This window comes from Rattus rattus, chromosome 1 (genome assembly GCF_011064425.1).
Source record: "Rattus rattus isolate New Zealand chromosome 1, Rrattus_CSIRO_v1, whole genome shotgun sequence".
NCBI lineage: Eukaryota > Metazoa > Chordata > Mammalia > Rodentia > Muridae > Rattus > Rattus rattus.
The window spans coordinates 162,621,616-162,647,142 of NC_046154.1; the positions used below are offsets into that span (position 1 = coordinate 162,621,616).

The following is a 25,527-nucleotide window of genomic DNA, read 5'->3' on the forward strand; positions in this document are numbered from 1 at the left end:
TGTGTGTCCTCATGTCTGCTCTCTCATTGCAACCTCATGGCCAATCCTTGGCAACCTCCTCATCATGTCTCCTCCTGGACCTGCTGCCTCACGGTCTCTCCACATGGTCTCTCTCCCTCCTTTCTTTGCGTTCCTTCTCTTACCCCTCTCTCTACCTGGGACCCCTAGCTGGGATCGGAAGTCTAACCTTCCTATCTCCTCTGCCCAACTATAGGCTGATTAGTTCTTAATTAACCAGCTGAAGTTAATTGAGGGGCATTCTTTATGTAGCATTGATACAGATGGTTCACTAATTCTGACAGTGCTAGTGTCTGGATTGTAACGAGATCTCTGGGCAGAGAAAGCAGCAACTAAATGTACAGTGTGCAAGGCTACCCCCCACAGAATGCCAATACCATCCCATTTGTATTACTATAGCCCTGTAGTACAACTTGAAAGCAGGGATGGGGAGACTCAGCAGTTCTTTGATTGTTCAGGATTGCAGGATTGTTTCAGTTATCCTTTTGTTGTTGTTGTTGTTGTTTTTGTTGTTGTTGTTGTTGTTGTTGTTTTTGTTTTTGTTTTTCCCATATGAAGTTAGGAATTGTCCTTTCAAGGTCTATAAAGAGTTGATTTGGAATTTTGACGGGAATAGCTTCGAATCTATAGATCGCTTCTGGTAGGATGGCCATTATACTATATTAATCCTACTGATCCATGAGCACGGGAGACCTTTCCGTCTTACGACATTTTCTACAATTTCTTTCTTCAAGGAATAGGTTTTGATCATACAAGTCTTTCGCTCGTTTGGTTAGTGTTACCTCAAGATATTTTATACTATTTGAGGCTATTGTAAAGGGTGTTATTTCCCTGATTTCTTTCCTGGTTCACTTGTAATTCATATATAGGAGGGCTACAGATTTTATTTTTAGATAATCTTGAATCCAGCTTCTTTCCTGAAAGAGTTTATCAGTTGTAGCAGTTCCCCGGTGGAATTTTGGGGTCACTTAAGTATATTACCATAGCTTCTTTCTGTCTTTTAGTCTGGATAAGGGTTTCTCTATCTTGTGGATTTTGTCAAAGAACAAACCCGTTATTTCATTGTTCTCTTTATTTCTATTTTGTTGATTCCAGGCCCCGGTTTTATTATTTCTTGTCATCTATTCTTTTCCGGTGTACTTACTTCTTCCAATTCTAGGGCTTTCATGTGCGCTGTTAAGTTGTTAATATGAGATCTCTCCCCTGTTTTGTTTGTTTTGTTGTTCCATTTCTTACACAGTCACTTAGTGCTATGAACTTTCCTCTTAGCACTGCTTTCGTCGTGTGCCATAAGCTTGGGTGTGCTGTGCACTCATTTTCATTCAATTCTAGAAAGTCTTTAATTGTTTTCTTTACTTCCGTCTCGACCCATTTTTCATTCAGTAGAGAGTTGTTCCATTTCCATGAGTCTGTAAGCTTCCTGTTGTCTCTGTTGTTGTTGACATCCAACTTTAACCCATGGTAGTCCCATAGGATGTATGGAGTTACTTCAGTTTTCTTGCATCTACTGAGTGAGACTTGTGTCCAAGTATGCAGCCAGTCTTTTTTTGAGAAAGTTCCATGAGGTACTGAGTAGTAGATATATTCGTTTTTGTTTTGGTGAAATGTTCTGTCTATAGCTGTTGGGTCCATTTGAATTATAATATCTCTGAGATCCCGCATTCCTCTATTTAGTTTTTGTCTGGATGACCTGCCAATAGGTAAGAGTGTGGTAGTGAAGTCTCCCACTATCCATGTATAAGGGTGAATATGTGATTTAAGCTGAAGTGGTTTCTCTTTTACAAACTTGGGTGCCTTTGTGTTTGAGGCATAAATGTTAAGAATTAAAATGTCATCTTGGTGGATTTCTCCTTTGATGAGTATGAGAGCATCCTTCCCCATCTCTTTTGATTAGTTTTTTTATTGTTGTTGTTGCTTTTTCAAGGTAGGATTTTTTTTTTGTGTGTGTGTAACCCTGGCTACTTTGTAACTCACCCTGTAGACCAGGCTGGCCTGAAACTCACAGAGATCTTCCTGCCTCTGCCTCCCAAGTGCTAGGATTAACAGTGTACACCAACACTTACCAGACTTGGTTAGTTTTGGTCTGAAGTCTATTTTGTTAGATATTAAAATGATTACATCAGTTTGCCTCTTGGATCCATTTGCTTGACATATCTTTTTCCAGCCCTTTACTCTGAGGTTATGTCCATCCTTAATGTTGAGGTATATTTCTTGAATAGAGAAGAAGGAGGGGTCCTATTTTCACATCCATTCTGTTAGTCTTTACATTTTTATTAGGGAATTGAGACCATTGGTATTGAGAGATATCAATGACCAATAATAGTTGATTCCTGTTATTTTGGTGGTGGTAGTGGTGTGTGTGTGTGTGTGTACTCAGACAAGTTGTCTTCTGACTATCAAACACATTTATATATATATACAATTAATTAATCAATGTCAAAAATATAAAATAGAACCATGTGGGCTAGTGAGGTGGCTCAGTGGGGGAAAATGTTTGCCACACAATCCCCAAAAACCATATGAAAAATGGAGAGGAAAATCTGTCCCCAAAGTTGTCCTCTGACCTCCACACAAGCACTGTAATATGTGTGCAGGCACAGTCACACACACCACACACAACAACAGTCACACACGTCACACACAACAACAGTCACACATCACACACAACAGTCACACACATTACACACAACAACAGTCACACACATCACACACAACAACAGTCACACACATCACACACAACAACAACAATAATATAATAATAATAATGTTTTAAAAATTAAAACGGAATCACAGGCATTGCATGTGAATGTTTCATGAACACGTTCATAATAAAAAGGTGTGTCAAAATTTTGCTAATGTTTCCCCGATAGTTGAAGATAAATACTTATTTTTTCTTTTGACTTACCTCTTCTTCCTGAGTTTTCAAATGGTTTCTTATGAAGCAGGAGAATTGGTGTTGCAAACATCATTCATAGGTCAGGCTTTTAATGAGAATAAATGTTCTTTTCTTTTCTTTTTCTTTTTCTTGGTCATTTAGTTTTAACCAAGATTGACAACTACACTGTGCTGGATTGTTCTCTGATCAGTCCTCCAGAAGTCACCGAGAACCACCTTGACTTTCATTTGAAGGTAACTATTGGTCTAGAGCACCCAGCCGGCTATGGTGAACATTGAGAGGATGGGTTATGTACAGAAGAAAAAGCACGAGCACGCTCTTCGAGCATTTTCATTTCCTATAGCACCTGCCGCACATCTACACACGTGAGCTCTCCTGACCACCCTTTCTTGGTGACTGTTTTTTATGTCTATCTTCTTGGTGAGAAATATCAAGGCATTTTTGCCTCTTCCCTCCGGGAGAAGATTCAAGGCTAGGAGCCTGCAGGAAGAATGACCGGCATTTATTAGAACCCAGTGCATCAGGGGGTGCTGAGGAGATGCTCAGTTGGGAACATACTCCCTACACAAGCCTGAGGACCTAGGCTGAGTCTCCTAAGGCCCATGTGAAAAAGGACAGGCAAGGCGGGACACACGAGGCAGCAATGAAACGCTCCCTAAGGTTTGCTGGCCAGCCATCGGGTGAATCCTCAAGCTCTGGGTTCACCGAGAGACCCTGACTCAAAATATAAGCTGGAGATTGACTTAGGAAGACATTCAACATCAACCTCTGAACTACACAAACATGCACACATACAACCCACACACAGCGAGAGAACACACACGCATGTACACACATGTACATGCACCCACAAATGCAAACGAACACTCCACATTCTCATGTACATGTGAGGAATTTAACACATCAGTGGATTGTACAAAGTAGCAGCTTTCTCTGAGGCTCTCTATGGAAATCATAATTATATAAAAATGGTGGTTACTGGTCCTGGGAAAGCACCATTGTGTTTGTGTTCAGTCTTATCCAAGTTTATATCTTTTTTCTATAAACAGTCTTTTTTCTGAAACAGGGTCTCACTATGTACCTACCTCTGGTTATCCTGAAATTCACTGCGTAGACCAGGCTAGACCCAGATTCATAGACCTCTGTCTGTCTCTGCCTCCCAAATCCCGGCATTAAAGACATATGCCACTATACCTGATACACTACAGGTTTTGGAATAAAAATTTGTTGATATTTCCTTCATTCACAGTCTTTAAAATCAGTTAAGGGCTGTTCGAGATAGTGTATTTAAATAATGCCCAAGACCTAATCAGACCAGGATTGAGCATGTCTCCAAAATGCCTCATTAAGCCACTCAGAGTCCCTGTCCCTCCTGAGTACTTCTGTGGCTCCCTAGTTATCCAGCAGTGACATATTCTAAAGGTCTAGAGCTAGTCATCTGGAAGGCTAGTACATAAGCTATACGGACGTACACCTCGACTGACAGCACCTCCCCCTTTATCTTAGAAAGCTTCAGCTAGGAGCATCCCTAGGGTTAATAGAGAGTCATAGATATTCTCTAAAGTCTCCTGAGCTCTGGGCCTGGAGAGATGGCTCAGCTGCTGAGTGAGTACACTGCTCTTCCAGAGGACATGAGTTCTAGTCCCAGCACCCACATCAGCTGGCTCATAACTCCAGTTCCAGGAGATCCAATGCCTTTAAGGGCACCTACACTCACACGCACATACAAAACACACGTACACATAATTTAAAATAGATCTCTTTTTATTTTTTAAGCCGAGAGTTTTAAAGCAAAGCTATTAGCCAAGGAGCTTAAAGACCTTGTCATGGTCTCATCCTTTTCTGAGAAGCTTCTGGGATTTTCTTTGTCCTGACTTGAGAGGTCCCCGTTTCTTTGTCTGCAATACTTGTGCTTTCGCCTGATAGGTGGATTTCCTTTCTGCCTCCCACAGGGTGCGTTCTACCCACTGGAAAGCCTTGCTGACCCTCCCTTCACACCAGCTCCCTTCGAGCTCCCAGAGAGCAGAGATTCCATGCTCTACATTGGCGTCTCTGAGTACTTCTTCAAATCTGCATCATTTGCTCACTTTGTATCTGGGGCCCTTGGTACCGTGCTGTCCACCAGGGAGGTGAGTAAAGCCTTGGAATGGTGGTTGTGGCCATCATCTTTAACCGTGTGTGTGTGTGTGTGTGTGTGTGTGTGTGTGTGTGTGTGATCATCACCACCACCACCACCATCACCATCTTCACCATTATCACCACCAGCATCTTCACAATCACCACCACCACCATCACCAACACCACTATCACCAACACCAACACCACCATCTTCACCATCACCACCACCACCACCTCCACCACCATCACCACCATCATCATCATCACCACCACCATCACCACCACCACCATCACCATCTTCACCATTATCACCACCAGCATCGTCACAATCACCACCACCACCATCACCAACACCACCATCACCAACACCAACACCACCATCTTCACCATCACTACCACCACCACCTCCACCACCATCACCACCACCACCACCACCACCACCACCACCACCACCATCACCACCACCACCACCATCACCACCACCACCACCATCACCACCACCACCATCACCAGCACCACCATCTCATCACCACCACCATCACCCCCACCACCACCACCACCACCACCACCACCACCACCACCACCACCACCACCACCACCATCACCACCACCACCACCACCACCACCACCACCACCACCACCACCACCACCACCACCACCACCACCACCATCACCACCACCACCACCACCACCACCACCATCACCACCACCATCACCACCACCACCATCTTCACCATCACCACCACCATCATCACCACCACCACCATCATCACCACCACCACCATCATCATCTCCTTACATTCTGCCAGTATAAGGATTTCTTATTAGTTATCACAACTTATTTATACCATCAAGCAGTAATGCTTGATCCTCATTGATTCTCTCTGCCATGTGCCTCTCTCTTTATCACAATGTCTCAGTTAGGGTTTCATTGCTGTGAAGAGAAACACCATGAGCAAGACAACTCTTGTAATGGACAGTGCTTAATTAGGGCTGGCTTACAGGTTCAGGGGTTCAGTCCATTATCATCAAGGCAGGAACATGGTGGCATCCAGGCAGACAAGATGCTGGAGAAGCCTAGAGTTCTACATCTCCATGCTCAGGCAGCAGGAGACTGAAATTCCACACTGGGTGGAACTTGAGCTTAGGAAACCTCAAAGCCTAACCCCACAGTAACATACTTCCTCAAAAAAGGCCACACCCACTCCAGCAAGGCCACACCTAATAGTGCCACTACCCTAGGGCCAAACACTTAAACACATGAATCTGGGGGGGGCCAAAGCTATTCAAACCCCCACACAACAACACCCTTCTCTGACTAGTCAACAAAAAATACCCATTTTAAATCTGTCCTTTCTGTGCATTGTAATCATATACACTGCTGTAAACCTTATGTTCACTGTGGTGAGGACAGCAGCACCAGGCGCCTTAGCCTTGAAAGAAATGCTTACCAGGTAAATTACTTAAGCACCTTGAGCCTTGGGGAATCTTTGAAAGTGATAACAATAACTGTAGAATGTTTGTATACAGATTGTGCACGTAGGACACAGTGCTCTCCAGTGAAGAGGGGATTTCTCAAAAGGAATGTGACTTTGGGCAAGTCTCTGGCCTTTTCTGGGTCTCAGATTTCCTAAGGTTGAGCTATGAAATAACCTTTGGGGCGCTGTGTCTTCACAGTTCACATTAGCGAGGACTCTACCCTTACCCCGAGTCAGCCCAGTTCACTGCACTTACGTAGCACTTTTGTTTCTGTCTTAGATTTCCAACTATTTCAATCAAAACGCTCAAGGAATTGGCAGCGTGCTCTCCAAGGTGAGTGCCTGAGGTTTGCTCCTCAGTGCTCAGTGGTGCATATGTTGTCACTGAAGTCACTTCTCAGAGACTCTTGGATTCTCCGCGTTCTCTTCTGATCCAGGCACGGGTCAATTCACCTTTCTATTATTTTTTCTTTTCCATTCTCTCTTCCTTTTCCTGCTTCTCTTCTCTTCCTTCTCTTTCTCTCCCTTTCTGCTCCCCTTTCTTCATTTCTTGACAATGTCTTAATATGTAACTTGGGTAAACTTGCGATTCTCCCTGCCTCAGCCTCCCATATACTGGTATCATAGGTGTAAACGACCATACTTGGTCAAATCAAATATCCAGAAATATTTTATGCATAAAATACAACTAAAGCATTGTAAATTTATAAAATAACCAATCCACAAAAATACCATCACCCTTAAAATAATTCATTTAAATATAGAAATGACTAGTTTGAATACAGTATTTAATCCTTAAATTACTTCATTCATTTATTATTGATTAATTAATTTATTTATCAGCAAGGTCTCACTAATAATCCGTGCTAATTCAGTTCAATATTTAACCCAGGCTAGTCTTTAATTTTTTTTTTTTTTCCCGGAGCTGGGGACCGAACCCAGGGCCTTGCGCTTCCTAGGCAAGCGCTCTGCCACTGAGCTAAATCCCCAACCCCTAGTCTTTAATTTTTGATCCTCCTGTGTCAGCATTTCAAGTACCAGGATTACAAATGTCTTTAGTAAACAACTCTTACTATTACTCCTTCATAGCGCCCCAGGTATCATACGTAATGGACCTACAGGCTTCAATTCATCTGGAAAGTCCGAGATGCTTCAGAGAAAGGCACTCAGGGTAGACAGATCTTGGGATGAACCTCAGTTCTACAATTTACTCTGTGAGAACTATGAGAAAAGCACTTAGCTTCTTCTCAGCTCATGCTCCATTGTAATACAGCACTATTGCCCCGAGGTGGTGGCACATGCCTTCAATCCCAGCACTCAGGAGACAGAGGCAGGAGAACCTCTGTGAGTTCGAGGCCAGCCTGGTCTACAAAGTGAGTTCCAGGACAGACTACACCGAGAAATGATAGATGATAGGTAGATAGATAGATGATGGGTGGATGGATGGACAGGTAGGTAGGTAGGTAGGTAGGTAGGTAGGTAGGTAGGTAGGTAGATAGATAGATAGATAGATAGATAGATAGATAGACAAATAGATAAAAAATCAACCAGCACTATTTAAAGTTTTATTTAAAGTTTATTTAAAGTTTTGTGAACAGTAGATAAGAGATGATAAGAGGTATTTTCTCTTATAACTGAACAATGCAAGATTCACTTAGCACAAGTCACCCCAGGTTTGCGGTTTCCCCTCATCAGCTCCTGACTCTCCATCTTTGTTTCTCTCCCTGAATGGAACAGATTGCGGGGATCTACATCTTGTCCCAGCCATTCATGCTGCAGATCATGGCCACAGGGCCTCCTGTGGTCAACTTACACCCAAACAATTTCAGCCTGGAGCTCCCTGCCGCTGTCATCATGCTCACTCAACCGGAGAACTCTACCATCCAACCCATCGTCTCCATGGACTTCGTGAGTTCAGGGATACAGGAGGGCAGCCTCTGGGCATCAGTCCTGTTTCTGCTGTGAACCTTTGGCCAGCAGTCTCTTGATGTTTGAAGTAAAGGGACTCATAATTAAGAGTGAGGATAGAGTAGATAATGAGCTGTCTAAAAACAGACCCGCCAACCCATAGATGGAAGTGGCCATCTATGGAGACAGAAGAGCTCATGAACCTGTGTGTAAAACATCTCACCTATTTCTACGTCCCGTGTTCGCTTCCATGTACATTAGAAAGCTGTAATCGAGATTTCCTGACCAATTAAAGGTGAAAGCAGTACCTTGATGGTAAGCAAAATTGCACACACGAATGAGAAGAGCCGTTTGGAAAAGGCGGAATTAAAGAGGGCGCTGGGGCTGTAGCTCATCATGAGATGCTCACCTAGCGTGTGCAACGTCCTGGGTTTAATCCACAGCACCACCAAAGACTAATTGAAAAGAAATCCTCAAAGAATAAACCTTTACACTTAGCTTCTCTCCCTGCAAGACAGTATTTCCAGAGCCACTTATTTGTTTGGCTTTGAGGCAGAACCTCCCATGTAGCCCAAAATGGCCTTGAACTCTCTTCATTCCTCCTTTCAAATCCTTTCAAATGCTATTTATACTCGCATGCATGCTGCCCAGATGTAAAGATAATTCTTGCCGACATCCGTCGAGTAAGAGGAAACTTTGAGCCTATGATGTCTCCACCATGGGAGATTATAGTTGTGGTCTAAATGGGCAGCTACTCACCTCATTAACAAGGGCTTTCTCATCTTTAGGTTGCTAGTACCAATGTTGGCCTGGCTATTTTGGGACAAAAACTGATCTGCTCCTTATCTTTGAACAGGTAAGATGAATCGGTTTGACTTGCTGGAAACCTCGGTAACAAATTAGAGAACATTCCCCAAAGACAAAGGGACCATTGAGAAAACAAATTGCTTTTACCACTGTGGGACTGTGAGTCAGTTCAGTGCCCTATCTCTAACAGGACAGATGAGTGCAAAGGTTGAACTCGGTAAAAGAAAATCGCACTTCTCTTTTTTCTCCTTTCTTCCCATGTGAGCAATGGTAAGATAAAATAGGGACAAGGTCATTGTAAAGATCACACTATCAGCATCCATTCTGGTGATGACTAAAGTTCCTCTAGGTGACTCAAGAGAGGGTATATTAAATGGGGATATTGCAAGAAAGGGGGTTCATGAGAATATTTGGGTGCAGTATACATCTTCAGAGATTAAGGGACCAGGTTTCAAAACCCCTCATTGACCTCATGGCCATGGTCAAGTCTTGCCTTAGTAAGGGTTAGCATTGCCGTGAGCAAACACCATGACCAAAAGCAATTTGGGAGGGAAAGGGTTTATTTGGCCTAAGTTACATTCCCATTGAAGGAAGCTTAGCCAGGAACTCAAACTGGACAGGAACTAGGAGGCAGGGGGCTAATGCAGAGGCCATGGAGGAGTGTTGCTTACTTGCTTGCTCCTCACGACTTGTTCAGCCTACTTTCTTGCAGAACCCAGGCCCACCAGCCAGGGTGGTACCACCAAAAATGGTGTGGTCCCACCTCTATCAATCACTACATCAATCACACTCTACGGGTTTGCCAAGGGCCTGATCTTACAGAGGCATTTACAGTTAGGTCCCTTCCTCTCAGATAACGATGGCTTGTGTCAAGGTGGCAGAAAACTAACCAGCACAAGTCTATTAACCACTTCTACTTCAAGTCTCAGTTTCCTTATGTGTAGCATAGTAGAACCGGACTGATCCAGTACCCCTCGAACTCTAACATCTGGGTTCTATTACTAGAATGCAGACTTTAGCAGGATCTTGGCCCATAACCTAGCTAGTCTCAGGGGAGGTGATAAGGTATGAAGGGGCATGAACAGTTTCTACATTCAGATCACTCACTGCACGCCACCTTCAAAGTCTGTGATCACGGAAGTCATGAACCCAAACTACCCAAGGGGAGAGTTTACAGAAAGATGAACTGACCCAGGATAAACTAATGGAAGAATAAGAGGTAATAAAAACAGAAAAGAACCAAATAACTAGCAGGAGAAAGGTGGCCCACCTTCCTACCTCTTTCAATAAAGTCATGTTAAGTAGAAAGGAATAGAAAACTGCATCAAGATGATAACCAGTTGTGCAGTGAAAAGCTTCGCACCTAGGCAGTAAACTAGATCAGCCATCACCCCCTCAAAAACATCAGGGTCTAAGAGTATGGGATTGGGGGTTGGGATTTAGCTCAGTGGCAGAGCGCTTGCCTAGGGAAGCGCAAGGCCCTGGGTTCGGTCCCCAGCTCCAAAAAAAAAGAACCAAAAAAAAAAAAAAAAAAAAGAGTATGGGATTGGAAGATTAAAGTTTTTCATAAAAAATATTCATTATACTATACTGTTTTACAAGAAGAAGAATCTAGTTTTAAAGGGTACTGTAGAATAGAGTCACACAGACAAGTGTTCTTGGGATGTTACTCAAACTTGCCCTCTAAGCACTACTGACTTTCCAGAAGGGTTCAAAGATAGGATATCTGGAGTTCAGCAAACTTAGGGACCGAGGAGAATGCATTCAAAGATCTTAAAGGAACAGCATTTGGGCATGGTGGTGTCATGTTTAATCCCAGTGCTGAGGGGCAGAAACAAGCAGATCCTGGGAGCTTCCTGGCCAGCCAAACTAGTTGAAACAATGAGCCTCAAGGTCAGTGGGACACCTTGTCACAAACAAACAAATAAACAAACAAATACAGAGTGATGGAGGAAGACATCTGACTGAGAACTCTGGCTTTCACAGGAGCACACACAGATGAGCACATCACACACACACACACACACACACACACACACACACACACGCAGGGCATGCATACACACATGCACATACAAGGTTTAAAAAGTTATGAGTAGTGTCAGAGTAGAAACTGAAGGAATCTGAAGGTGACTCCTACAGACGATGCTGTATTAAACTCAGGCACTGAGCCGGCTTTGGGCAAGGTTTGTGGGTGGGCAAGGTTTGCCTCACTTGGGCAAAGAGCCAGGGAGTAGCACTTAGCAAAGTTGCCCAGGCTGGGCTGAAAGGCAGTCTTATCCTTGGGGATGGGAGCAGCAGCCCCGCCTTCTGCATCATTCCCAAGCCAACTCCTCCACGCTGGGGCTCCCAGCTGGACCTTTCAGGCTGAGCTGGTTTGGTATTTGGCTGATGTCACAGAGAGTCATCAGGAAGGGCATGGGTGGAGAACCATGAGACAGACATCAAAGGAGGAGAACCAGGCAGTAATACAGTGTCTCCGAATAAACTCCCAGCCTGCCATGGCCTTCTAACCAACCCCTGGCTGAGCTGCTTGGCTTTGGTAGTGTGGATATGAGATGCAGAAACTCAAGGCAACCTCACGGAGTGGGATTCCGGTGAGTTAGAGAGCATGCCTAGCTGGGTTCGGGTCCCAGCACTGACATTTGTCAGCTGGGTAGTCTCAGGCAAGTTCCTTAACCTGTTAAACAAGTATTCTAAACCTCAGCCTCCCCTTTACCCGCTACAAGGTCACTTCAAGATTCTCCCTATTGAGAGAAGTTGTCACTCCCCTGTCTCACACCAGGCAGGGGCTTTGGGAGACACCCTCTGTTCCTCTTTGTTGTTGAGCTTTAAGTTCTACCCGGTCCCAGCACGACACCCTCTTTACTTTACTTTTCTTCTTCTCTCATAAATTACATCTGACTACAATTTCCTCTCCCTCCTCCCCTCCCAGTTCCCTGCCTCCACCACCTCCTCTCTCCCCCCAGACCCACTCTTCCAGTTCCCTTAACAAGGGAACAAAACAAAACAAAACAAGGCTGGAGAGATGGCTCAGTGGTTAAGAGCACTCACTGATTGTTCTTCCAGAGGTCCTGAGTTCAATTCCCAGCGACCACATGGTGGCTCACAACCATCTGTCATGGGATCAGATGGCCCCTCCTTCCGTTTGTCTGAAGATATTGAATATCTTATATGAAGAGCAGGCCTCCCAAGGGTTACCCACCAAACATGGCTTAACAAGCTGAGCAACTCAGTAACAGAAGAAGGCCCATGAGAGGGGGCCCACACCCGACACAGCCTAAATGACCAGGAACCAAAGTCCGGACAATGCAGACAGCACATGACGTCACTTAAATCCAACCGTGCTCTTGTGCAGTCACTTTCTTGTAGGTTGAGTTATCACCCCGAGGTGACTTGGCGGTCACAGCGCTTAGACAGCTTACTCTCAAGGTCACAGAGCTGTCCAATGGCTGGGCCAGAACTGGAACCTATTTCAGAGGCTCAGGTGTTTAATTACATTGTTATCTTGCCTTTGGCATAGGAAAGAGCTAAGGTGTAGAAAGTAGCACTTAGATCTGGGACTTAGGAAATATAGCTGTCTGAGTCAGGACACCCATGAACCCGGTGTCACGCGAAAACGAAAACGACAATTCATCGTTTCTTACTGCTAAGCATTGAAAGGCAACAAGAAAAGGCATGGAACAGAGTGTCCTTCATGGAGACAATACCAGCCCTCTCGCTGATGTTCCAGTAGAGAAAAGGAAGAAAGAAATGGACAGCCAGGAACACTGATCATAAACTTGACCTCTCTGGGAATGTCTAGTCCAGACTCGGTGTCTGGAGTCAGGCGTCTCTGGACATTTATGCTGCCTGTTACTTAGTGGGTGTGTGAAGTGAAACAAGCTATTCTAACTTGAGTGTCAGCTTTCTAGTCAGACAAGCATCACACTTGTGTACACATCTTACACACAAGGAAAGCATCTTACATCTGTACAGGCTGACGTATGAGTAGGTGGGATGATGGGTATGAAGGCCCTGGCACAAAGCCTAGCCGGTGCTGCTAGTCAGTTCATTCTCTCTTCCCATTGCAGGATCCAAGCTTGACCACCTAAGATGGGGTCCCCCAGATGCATGGCAAGTCAGAACGGCCTTAAAAGCTGTAGAATAGGCCCCCTACATCACAAGACACATACCTGCTCTTCTGTCGTGGAGCCCTTTGAGCCAAACAGAATTGTATTTGAAGGCATCGCTAGCACAAAATAGGTACTTTGTAGATTCACAGGCCAAGTTAAATGATAATCTCTCTTTCTTGGTCTTCATTCAGATATCTTAATTCTACCCCTCAATCACTTGTAAAGTTAGTTCGAGGCAGTCCATCGGGCCTGAGGAGATGGCTCAGTCAGTTAAGTCAGTTTGCTGCACAAACGAGAGGATCGGAGTTTGTATCCCCAGAACCCACATAAAAAGCTGGTCAGGCGTTGTGACAATGTCTGTAACCCCAGAGCAGAGAAGGCAGACGGGCAGACCCCTGAAACTCCCTGTTCAGCTAGCCTAGCAAAGTCAGGGAGCCCCAGGGTCACTGAGAGTTGGGAGTGGTTGAGGAAGACACCCACCATTAACCTCTGGTCTTCACACATGAGCACACATGTATATACATACGTACACACACACACACACACACGCACGGGGATGGGTACATACATAATGTATACATAAAAGCACCTTAACGAAATCAAGTGTACATTACTGTTGATTCACTTAAAACAAAACAAAGCAAAAACAATTTTTTTACTTTTGTATGATGAAATTTCGGGACATTCCCAAATTCCATACCTATTATCATGATCAACACACACACACTCACACACACGCATGCACATACACACACACTCACACACACTCATACACACTCACACTCACACACACAGACACACACACACTCACACACTCACACACACACACTCACACACACACTCACACTCATATACACTCACACTCATACACACACTCACACACTTAACTGCACACTCACACTCATACACACACTCACACATTCACACACGTGCACTCACACACACTCACACGTGCACACTCATACACACTCACACTCACACACACAGACTCACACACTCATACACATGCATACACATGCACACTCACACCCGCTCACATACTTACACTTTGATATATACTTATACACACTCACACACATTTACACACACACACTTGCACACATTCACACACGTACACATACTCACACACATGCTCGCACACACACACTCATACTCTCACACACTCACACTCACCCACCCCACACTCACACTCACCCACCCACACACATACACTCTCACACTCACATACATGCACACACACACACACACACACACACACACACACACACGCCCTGCAGCTTCTCCCAAGCAACATAGTGAGAAAGTACAAGTACAGCTGATTATTAACTCTTCTTCTCAGAGGTGGGGCAGGTAGATATTTCCCACCATGAGCCATCTGAACACATATCCAGATACAATGAGTCTGTAGTTTCCACTGTAAGGATGCTTTGGACTCTGGTAAAGGAGGAAACTGAATGGATTCTTCTCTGGAGAATTTCCAGGGAGGAACTAAGACTAAAACAGTGGAGAATTGTTGCCTGTTAGTGGGTATTTCTCCATGGGGAAAAAAAGGTTAAACCTACAGCTCGTTGGGTTTGTGTGTGTGTGTGTGTGTGTGTGTGTGTGTGTGTGTGTGTGTGGTTTGCTTGGCTTGGTTTTAAGTTCAAGGGCAATTGTATTAGAGTTAAAAAGAAAAACCCTGGAGCAGGCAAGCTGTAAATCTCAGCTGAGAGAGCCAAGCTGTTTGATCTCGGCTAGGAGGTCAGCCCAGAAGCAGATGCATAGCAAAAGGGGAAGGAGGGGTCAGAGAGAGGGGGGAAGCCCAAAGCCTTAGGGAGAGCACCACTAAAGCTCTTCAACTATCCGTCCTAGTTTCCAAACCGCAGCCCAGCTCCCCTGACTTCCTAAAATTTTGTTTAGAATGCCTTAAACCTCAAAGGGACCCCCATTCCATTCCAGCAAGTACTCTGTACCCATCTCTCTCTCTCTCTCTCTCTCTCTCTCTCTCTCTCTCTCTCTCCTCTCTCTCTCTCTCTCTCTGTGTGTGTGTGTGTGTGTGTGTGTGTGTGTTCAGTAATGATTTCTTAAGCACCTATTTTGTTCCTTGTACTGTTCTTGGCCCAGAGAACAGTAAGAAGGACAATGGTCCCTATCTAGTCTGCAATTAGTGGACTCAAAGTATCATTCTAGAGGCGTATGACGTGTTTTCCTCAAAGGACAACTTGTTTTGCCCCAGGACTGCCTTTCCCCACTGTACACACATGTCTGTACGTCCGTCCTTCTAGTCCCCACTGACTTCTCCCCCTTTTCACACAGTTTTAGAATTCCTGGGTCATCTTTATTGGACGTAAATCCACAAAAGAACCACCTTTGTATCATCCTCTGGGAACTTAAACTCTTCAGGCCCTAGCTGGTGGCTGAGCATTGAATGAGCACCTAGGAAGCTCTTGGCCTGTCATCTCTCAGCCCCTTGCATCCTCAAAGCCTCTAGAGTGAAGATTGAATTCCACGTGGTGGGGGTCACCCAGTGTGGGCAGCCTCATCTGGTTCTCCGGCACCATTTTCCTGTGCTCTCTCTCTCTCTGGGATTCTGTTCCCTCAAAAGACCTCTGCTAGGCCCCCTTCCCTCTGCCTTCCAGTTTTCCTTTTCAACTCTGCCCATCCTGGTTCAGCTCAAGAAGTCTTCCTTTGGGAACTTTCCCCCGCACCTACCAAGCCAGGTCAAGTGTCTCTGTCATGTGATTCGATGACTCGTTTCTTCCCTTCAGATCATTCATCCCGATTTGTGGTTAAACTTTGTTTGTCGATAATGCTCCCGACCTCCCACCAGGCTGTGGGCTCCCTGAGAACTCTGGCCGGTCCGATTGTGCCCACGGTCATCTCTAGCACCGCCCCCTGAACTAACACGTTAGGTGCTCAAGAAACATCCGACTGAGCCATGCTGGGTGCTGAGATGTGTACTCAACACCGAGATACAATCATTAAGACTAGATCTCATCCCTTAAGAAGTTTACGGTCACAGACTGAAATAGAAACAGGAGGGCAGAGGGCATCGGGTAGTAAGTAGGACTGGCTTTCCTCGTCTCCCTTGGGACGCCCGTCGGAGGACCCCTGCATTTGACCTTGCCTCTTGGCTTTTGTTATACCGATTTCACCATATTGACTCAGGTCACGGATGGCCTCTCACTATGCTTAAGAGTTTGCAGTTTTACTCTGGTTTACAACACAGGTAATACGCTTTCTCTAAAACTTTTTAAGTGGGCTGTATTCTCTGTGTGCCTGCATGCATGTGTGTTGCTAAGAATGGAACCTTGCGCCATGGGCATACTAAGTGGGCTCCGTCCCTGCGCCTCACCCCTAGCCCAAGAGAGAGTATTATTTGTCTTCAAGGAAGGGCCCTTTGATCTTGCTCGCTTCCTTCTCAACCACTCTATGGCCCAACAGTAGGAGTTTGCTCGAGGTAGCAGCCAGATAGAAGATAGTTCGAAAACTGAAGTCAGGCGTCACCTAGTGGTCTGAGTTGGGATTGTCTTTTTCAGAGCCAGGACAGTGGTTTTGGTTTCAGCAGCTAGAGACAAGAATCCCCTAGGAAAGGAAGATGTGAGCACGCCAAGTGATTAAGGTGGCCCTAGGAAAAAGGCAGCGTATAGTTCAAGCGCTTCCCAGGCATGCGCTCTTGTGCAAGTGCTCCTGAGGCAGCCGCGCACGCATTGACTGGTCAAGAAGGAAAGGAGACTTAAGGCCGTGCTCCCACATGATTTCTACATGAGAATAGACAGCGTGCTCCGGGCGGGGGGTGGGGGGGGCACCTTCCTCCCATTTCCTCAACAGAGCCTTTTAAGATGCCCCATGGATCCTCCAAGATCAGTGCCAGGGACATCACCTCTGCTCTGTGCCACATTTAAGGTTTGCAGCATTACTTGTGGGTTGAAAGCTATCTCAAACCTGGTACCTGGTAATCAGTTGATGCCTCCATGAGAATCTGTATTTTAACTGCAGTCACAGAAAGATTCTCAGAAGAGGTAGCAGGTACTCAAAAGAGCTGACCAGGCCAGCAATATGGATTAGAAGGTAGAAGTGCTTTCGGAGCAAGCCTGACAACCTGAGTTCAATCCCTGAAATCCACTCATGGTGGAAGGACCAGCTGACTTCCAACCTCCAAACACACACACACACACACACACACACACACACACACACACACACACACACACTTAATAATAAATAGTAACAATAATAACTATTATAAATTGTAAAAAAGTGAAGGTTAGCCAATCAAAAAGAAAGAAAAGGGGCCCAGTCCTAAAACAGAAAACACCCCAAGTGAAAGAGAAAATCCAACACATCATGAAATGTGTAAAGAAAGGAAATCTCTCTCAGGTATAAGATCTTCCTCTGCCCCTCTAATGTTTGGAGACTCCGGCCTAAGGTATATTACATATATTTAAATGTAATATAGAAAATGCATCTGACTGTGGACGGAGTTAAATTGAAGCACGTGGGAGGCAATAATGTTATTTTAGGTGAATATGTGTTATTTTGGGGTATGCATTTCTTTTGGATATGCATTTGGTGCCAGTACCTTTTTAAACCTCAGCTCAGTAATGCTTGGTGGATAAAACAGCATCTCATTTTATAGTTCCAGGCCGATGAGGATAAAATTCAAGATTCAAAAGCATCTATAGTCCATGCAGAAGAGGCAAATGGGAGGCAAGGTAGAGGGAAGTCTCTTGTGCTGTGTAACCAACTTGAACTTTACTATGAGCCATTAAAAAGTTTTGGTCAAGGGGTTGGGGATTTAGCTCAGTGGTAGAGCGCTTGCCTAGGAAGCGAAAGGCCCTGGGTTCAGCCCCCAGCTCCGAAAAAAAAAGAACCAAAAAAAAAAAAAAGTTTTGGTCAGGGATGTGTCTTCATCGGACAGATCCATACCACAGCGTACCCTGGGTGTGGCAAAGAAGGTGGAGTGGAGAAGATCAAGTCTAGAGATGGGCAGATTCAGAAGAAAGCTGGAATAGACCTGGGCATAAGTGAACCACAGAAATCTAAGGAAGAGGGGAGATGAATGGACATCAGGAGAACCAGGTTCTAGCCAGGCGTATTGCACAGGGCTGCAATCCCGGTACTCGGGAGGTGGAGTTCAGAGCCAGCCTCGGCTACGTAAAAAGATCTTGTCTCAAGGTGGGGAGGTAGCTCCTGCGTTCTTATCCTACATTTACCATTTATTCACTTTTGACTTCAGTTTTCTAATCTGCAAAATGAATTACAAGTTCTAATTACACTAATTACAAGTTCTCCCTGTTACCCTCACTGTTGGATAAAAATGTGAGGCCGGTACCCTGGGGAAAGCCCTTAGGAGGACGGGAAGAGAGTGTTGTTTGGGAAAAAGATAGAGAAAAGGCGTTGTTTGGTGGGGTGTGTATGGTGTGGGGGAAGGGGGAAGGGGGAAGGTCGTGCCTCTGTGGGCCCATTCAGAGGCCCCTTCCTCCCTGAGGTACCAGCCACATGACGGTGTAGTATAGAATAGAGTTTATTCAGGGAATGAGGAGGGGTGTAGAGGGAGGGAGAGGGAGAGGAGTAGAGGCCGGCCATGAGCATGGGACGGGGGGGATAAGGAGCAGGCCCTTTTATAGTGAGTCAGACACACCTGACTGTTGCAGGTAACTGTGGGGCAGAGCCTAGATGAAAGGGCAACAGAGAGACCATGTGGCATCTTGCTATTTGACAGGGAATCACAAGAAAGTTATGTGCTGGCCTTTGGCGTTTTGCACAGTGCAGTAATAATATACTAGGTACCCATGCTGACCTTTTACAGCATTATCTCGGTCAATTTTCACACACACACACACACACACACACACACACACACACACACACACACACATACACCTATTTCACAGTTGGGAAAACAGAGGCCTAGGGCAAGTCATAAGATCTACACAGTGTGCAAAGATGCTTTGCATTCCAGACTGCCAACCGTAAAGGCCCACATGTAGGCCAGAGCACTGACGGAGTCACTCCAAAGACAGATCCAAGCCGTCTGCTTGGTTCTAGTCTGTTTCTTAAGCAGCTAATTACCAGGGGGGAAGATGCATGCTGTAGACTCCATGGCCTTCCAAGTCTGTCTGTGGATCGTCTGTTGGTGTTTGTAGTAATATCTTGCCAGGTAGCCCAGGTGGGCACAAAATTCCTAATCCTGATTCAGGCTCCTGAATGCTGAGTTCGGAAGTGTCCGCTGTCATACCTGGCTATGTGCAAGTTTTTCATTAGTGATTTGTTTTCTTTTTTTCTTTAAAATGTTAAAAGGTAAAAAGAAATCTACTTTACTTTTGTTGTTTTGTTTCTTATTATTTTGTTTGGTTTTTTTTTTTCCGTTTTGTTTTGTTGTTTTTGGGGAGCAGGGTTTCTCTGTGTAGCCCTGGCTGTTCTGGAACTCACTCCATAGACCAGGCTGGCCTCGAACTTAGAGATCTGCCTGCCTTTGCCTCTGGAGTGCCAGGATTAAAGGTGTGCACCATCATTTCTTATTATTTTAGAATTTGCCTTTCTTTTACAAGAAAATTTTTTTAGATTTTATTTAATATGTATGAATATTTTGCATATATGTGTACCATGTGCCTGGTTCCTGCGGAGGTCAGAAGGGTCATTGGATCCCCTGGAACTAGAGTTACAAATGGCTGTGACTCACCATGTGGGTGATGGGGAATTGAACCCTGGTCCTGTGCAAGAGCAACAACCGTTCTTAAATCTTAACTTCGGAGCCACCTATCCACCCCCATGAGTCTACCTTCCTTCAATCTCCTCCCATTTCCTTCCAGATTCCGCCTCTCTTTGCCAGAGAACAGCCCGCGGGATGCTAAGGTAGGAATGCAAGCTCTCAGGGCTCCCTGAGAAAGGCCTGAGAAACAGAATTCTGTTGTCCCGTGGCTTGTGTATGTTTTTTTTTTCCCCGGAGCTGGTGACCAAATCCAGGGCCTTGTGCTTACTAGGCAAGCGCTCTACCACTGAGCTAAATCCCCAACCCCGTGTATGTTGTTCTTGATGATTTTTCAATAATTCTAAGTTTTAGCTTTGGAATTTATTGTTCAGTTGTTTGGTTGATTTTGCAGCACAGGGGACTGAACCTGGGGCCTTTACATGATTCATTCATTTACAGTTTAAGCCCCTGAGCTTAGCAATATACTTTACACATTACAGAGCTTTGAAAAGAACTGTAAAGACTATGTGTGGTGCTAGAAAAACAGGCATTCTCATGGGGGTTTGTTACCTAGATAAAATGACCCCCTCCAGTTAAATGTAAGCTCCAGAATTTTGTGATTAACTTCATCACCCTGCCTGGGAGTAGACACCCTGTATTGGCTATTTTTCCGTGGCTGTGATAAAATGCCATGGCCGAAAGCAACTTAAAGAAGGAAGGATTTGTCTGGCTTTATGATTTCACAATGGCAGGGATGGCCTGGTCTGGTAGCAGGAACGAGAAGAGGCTGATTACATTTTCAAACTTGGAATGTCCATACTCTTAGATGTCAAAAACCTCAGGCAGTCCAGACTTTCTAAGTTCACAAATGATGCTATCACGGAGGGTGTAAGCACATGGCTTTTGGTGTCAAATTTCCTGGGTAGCATTCTGCCTAGCATATGCTCACACACTGAACTTTTCTTTTATTGGATTCTTTTTACATTTCAAATGTTAACACCTTTCCCGGTTTCCCCTCCGGAAACTCTCCATCCCCTTTCCCCTCCCCCTGCTATGTCATTGTTTCCATTAGAACTTCTTACTGAGCACAGCAATGTTCAAGACACATGTCACCCTCGTGGCATTAACATTCTCCACAGTGATTCTCTAGCAGGGTCTTAGTCCTTCAGGGACCTGTGTCTATCTTGACCTGGAGTGGGAAGAAGCATGATACAGGGACAAATGCTGGAGATGCTTCTCAGCTTTCCAGAGCACACCAGCCAGCCCCCACAGCATGTGAGAGAATGTGCATGCTATTGCAACGATTTGGAGGGGTACAAATAGTGAACCGATATACAGTGCGTATGTGAAAATAATGTTGAAAAGGCTGAGTCAGCATTTGGAGCGGGGGTGGAGGTAGGGATCACTCAGGAGGGCGGAGAGGATCAGCATGGTAAGTGGTAGGAAATAAGTAAGTAGTACGGTCGTTGTTTCTCCTAAATTACTACATGCGCTACTATCCCAGCTCTCTGTTTGCCATCACCAGTGTAGAAGGAACCAGAAGCGTCGTCCTGGTAGGGAGGAAAGAACCCGGTGGCATTGCTTCCCACAAAGCATTATGGTCCTCCGGGGAAGCTCTGCTCGTGGTTTCCTACCCAGTTGAGCTCCGGGGACTTGCGTACCCAACCGAGGTCTGCTGCTCTCAGGGATTCCCCAACTCGGCACTGATCCAGTCCCCCTTTGCATTCTAGGTTGTGAGATTTGAGAATATCCTGTCTTCCATTCTTCACTTCGGAGTCCTCCCACTGGCCAACAGTAAGGGCTTCCTTAAAAAATTACGAGACGCTGGTATTGGCTAGGCTGTGGGTTTTCTTTGGACCGTTTACCCTGATGCCTGCATGTTTAGAGTGTCATTGTGAATTGGGGTCAGAGCCAGAACTTTGCAGTGTACTGCATTAAGAGCTGAAGGAACCAGTTAACACGTTTCTGCTCGTTAGCAGCAAAATTTATAAATTCAGCAAGAAAGGCTAACTTAGTTTGAGTTAAAGAGATAAAACGTCTGTCTCCTCCAGGTCACCTGGAAATGATAATATTCTCTGTTAGTTACGGTTTTCTTTCTTGTGAAGAGACACCATGACCAAGGCAACTCTTATAAGAACAACGTTTAATTGGGGCTGGCTTACAGGTTCAGAGGTCCAGTCCATTATCATGGCAGGAAGCCTGGCAGTGTCCAGGCAGACATGGTGCTGGAGGAGCTGAGAGTTCTCCATCTTGATAGGAATGTAGCTAGGAGAGACTGTCTCATAGGCAACTAGGAGGAGGGTCTCAAAGCCCACCCCCACAGTGACACACTTCTTCCAACGAGGCCACACCTCCTAAAAGTGCCACTCCCTGGGCCAAGCATATAAAAAGCACCACAGGGATGGAAGTGAAAAATGACACTGAGGTTATTCTCTGGCCTCTGCACACATGTATGTGCACACACATAATACACACACATAATACACACACACACACATACACACACACACACACACACATATATGTTTTATGAATATGTAGACAATGAAAAACATAGTCAGGCATGGTTAGTACTTAACTGAGAAAAAACAGAAAGTGTTTTTGTTTTGTTTCAGCATCCAAATATTCACAATTACGGGTACTTTTTTTAATGAATGTAAATTAATTACTAACCTGTCCAACAAAGTGCTAGGGGCATATCAGTGTGAAGTAAAACAAGACCAGGAACAATGATAAGATTAAAGTATAAAAAAATGCTTCTCGCTCATCCCTTTCTAAAAGGTCTGCGCAAACATCTGTACCCGTGCCCAGTTAACTACCTTACGCCTTTTTTTTTCCTACACTGCAGCAAAATTGCAGCAAGGGTTTCCTCTTCCCAACCCCTACAATATCTCATTTGTCAACTCGGATATTGAAGTTCTTGAGGTAAGAGTCTGAATCTCTTCTTCTACTATTTATTTTCACAGTAGAGCAAGCTCCCTGTTTTGCTCATTACTGTTTCTTTAAAGATTTATTTATCTTATTTTGTACGGATATGTGTGTGCATGAGTGTATTATGTGTGCCACATTTATACTGGTTCCGCCCTCGATCCCTTGGAATGGGAGTTACAGTCAGTCGTGAGGCACACAGTGTAGATGCTGGAAACTAACCCCAAATCCTCTGTAAGGACAGAATTCTCTTACCCATGGAGTCTTCTCCTCTCTTCGCTGTGTTTCGTTTTGCTTACCATAGACTTTTGCCTGCCCACAGAGTTTCATAAACAAAGCACCCAGCTATTAAAGCTTATAAATGACAATAGAAAATGTAAAAGTCAGACCGAGTCTATTTTCACTTTGAGGTCATGTTTAATCCCCCCTCAGAATAACGAAAGCAGTTTAAAAAGTGTTTTTATTTCACCAAACAAGTTGTAAGATTGAGATTATGAATATCATTTTATGAATAAAGAAAGTAGACCCAAAGAAGTGTATATATAGTGTCTTGGGTAGAAAGAAAAATGGGCGTTGTATTAGGCATTTCTCTTGTAGCAGTGACCAAATGCCTGACAGAATACAGCTTAGCACTTGGGAGATAAAGCGTTTGTTAGGGTTGGGGATTTGGCTCAATGGTAGAGCCAAAATGGTAAAGCCAGCGCAAGGCCCTGGGTTCGGTCCCCAGCTCCGGAAAAAAAAAAAAGAAAAGTGTTTGTTGTCATGGTGGTGGTGGTGGTGGTAGTGGTGGTGATGGTGGTGGTCGTGGTTGGTTGGTTGGTTGGTTGGTTTGGTGGTTGTTTTTTGGTTTGGGGTGGGGTTTTTTTTTCCTTATAGCTCAAAGGGACATAGTCCACCACAGCAGGGAAAGGTGTGGTAAGAGAAACATCAGATACCTGGTTCCATTTCCTAGAAGTCAGGAAGCAGGGTACAGGAAACAGGCCAAGCCATAAAGGCTGAAGACATGGCCCACCGGCCCGCTTCCTTCAGCAAAATTTTACCGCCTGGGGTCCAAAACTTTCCAAAGCAGTGCCACAAGCTGGTGGCCAAGTTTCTAAACATATGAGGCTGTGGAATATTTTTTCATAGGAACTATGACAGCTAGGAACCTAATTGGCTCTTTGACCCTTTCGGTCAAATGACTCTCAGGGCCTTCCCCTGAAGACCATCCTCAGGAGGCTCCCTATTGAAAGCCGCTTCCTGGGAGCTTCTAATGAACTAACTTCACGGGACTGCTGCCCCTTCTTCTCTGTGTTTTGTCGTTGTGGTTCAGGAAAGTAGAAATATGTTTCAGAAAGCATCTCCTGCCTACACACTGGTGCACACTTCCTCACAGCTCCCAGGCTCCCTCCTCTGCACTCCCCACTACCTAAGTCATATCTAGGGACAGTAATCCAAAATGGTGACTTCTTACATCAGGGGCCCTCACATAGGGCACAGGGGTTGAGAACGGCTTGATGCTTTAGGGCCTGACAAAGAAACTTTCCTCCCCTCATGCAAACCCAGATATGGCCTTAATTAAAAAATTGCCTTCATCCTGCATTCCTCTCAGGGTTTCCTTCTGATTTCTACTGACGTGGCACATGAAACATCCTCAAAGCAACAGCCAAATCTCCACAGCTGGGGGCATCTGAACATGGTACATGGACCACGGAGAAAACAGCCAATCTACTGACGGCCTGTGCGCAACCTACCCCAGGAAGTAAACAGCCTTCAGTCCCACAGAAACAGTAAACTGGAAGGTGAAGGCACCTTGGGTATTAAAGCCCTTGTGAAAACAGTCTCTTTCTGGAGCCCTAAGAGACCTAAAGTGAGGCCGACTGAGTTCAAGTGCAGAACAGGGGCAAGGTAGTGGGAGTGGGCTATGTATGTGAGCATATGTAAGCACGTTGTGTGCCTGTGTTTATCATTTGTGGGAAAGAGTGGGGCATGTGGATCTGACCAGGTGGGTAAGGAACTGTGTGTGTGTGTCTGTCTCTCTCTCTGTGTCTGTCTGTCTTTCTCTGTGTGTCTGCCTGTCTCTCTGTGTGTGTCTGTTTGTCTGTCTGTCTGTCTCTCTCTCGTGTGTGTGTGTGTGTGTGTGTGTATGTGTGTAAGACTGTCTTCTCTACTTTCGTTGGACTTTGTATTTTATGTTTACTATTACTGTCCTGTGCTTAATTAAAATTGTTTTCTATCAATGTCAGTACCTGTGTGTGAAAGCTCCTGCCCTGAATTTATTTTAATAAAATATGACAAAAAAAAAAATGGAAAAGACTTCATTCTCTTTCCAACTTTGGCAAAGACTGAAGTTCTACAAATAGCAATATTAAAAGGGAGTTGAGAGCCTCTTAAATCTTTCCACGGCCGTCCTCTGTCATTTGTTTACCTTTGTGGACGTGTCCTTTCAAAGATGGATGAAATGAGGGCTGGAGAGATGTCTCACTGGCTAAGAGCACTGACGGCTCTTCCAGAGGTCCTGAGTTCAATTCCCAGCCACCACAGGGTGGCTCACAACCATCTGTAATGGGGTCTGATGCCCTCTTCTGGTGTGTCTGAAGACAGCAA

The 25,527-nt window shown here is 45.0% G+C and overlaps 1 protein-coding gene across 1 annotated transcript in view; it reads left to right on the forward strand.

Moving 5' to 3' along the window:
- Positions 1-24,999, forward strand: part of Bpifc (BPI fold containing family C) — a 42,806-nt gene extending 17,807 nt beyond the window's left edge. The window contains exons 7-15 of the mRNA XM_032890765.1: positions 3,056-3,147; positions 4,867-5,043; positions 6,791-6,844; positions 8,248-8,418; positions 9,207-9,274; positions 20,135-20,177; positions 21,744-21,807; positions 22,862-22,938; positions 24,533-24,999. Coding sequence (XP_032746656.1) covers positions 3,056-3,147; positions 4,867-5,043; positions 6,791-6,844; positions 8,248-8,418; positions 9,207-9,274; positions 20,135-20,177; positions 21,744-21,807; positions 22,862-22,938; positions 24,533-24,655 — 869 coding nt within the window. The 3' untranslated portion in view covers positions 24,656-24,999. The remainder of the gene's footprint in view (positions 1-3,055; positions 3,148-4,866; positions 5,044-6,790; positions 6,845-8,247; positions 8,419-9,206; positions 9,275-20,134; positions 20,178-21,743; positions 21,808-22,861; positions 22,939-24,532) is intronic.
- Positions 25,000-25,527: the final 528 nt, after the last annotated feature.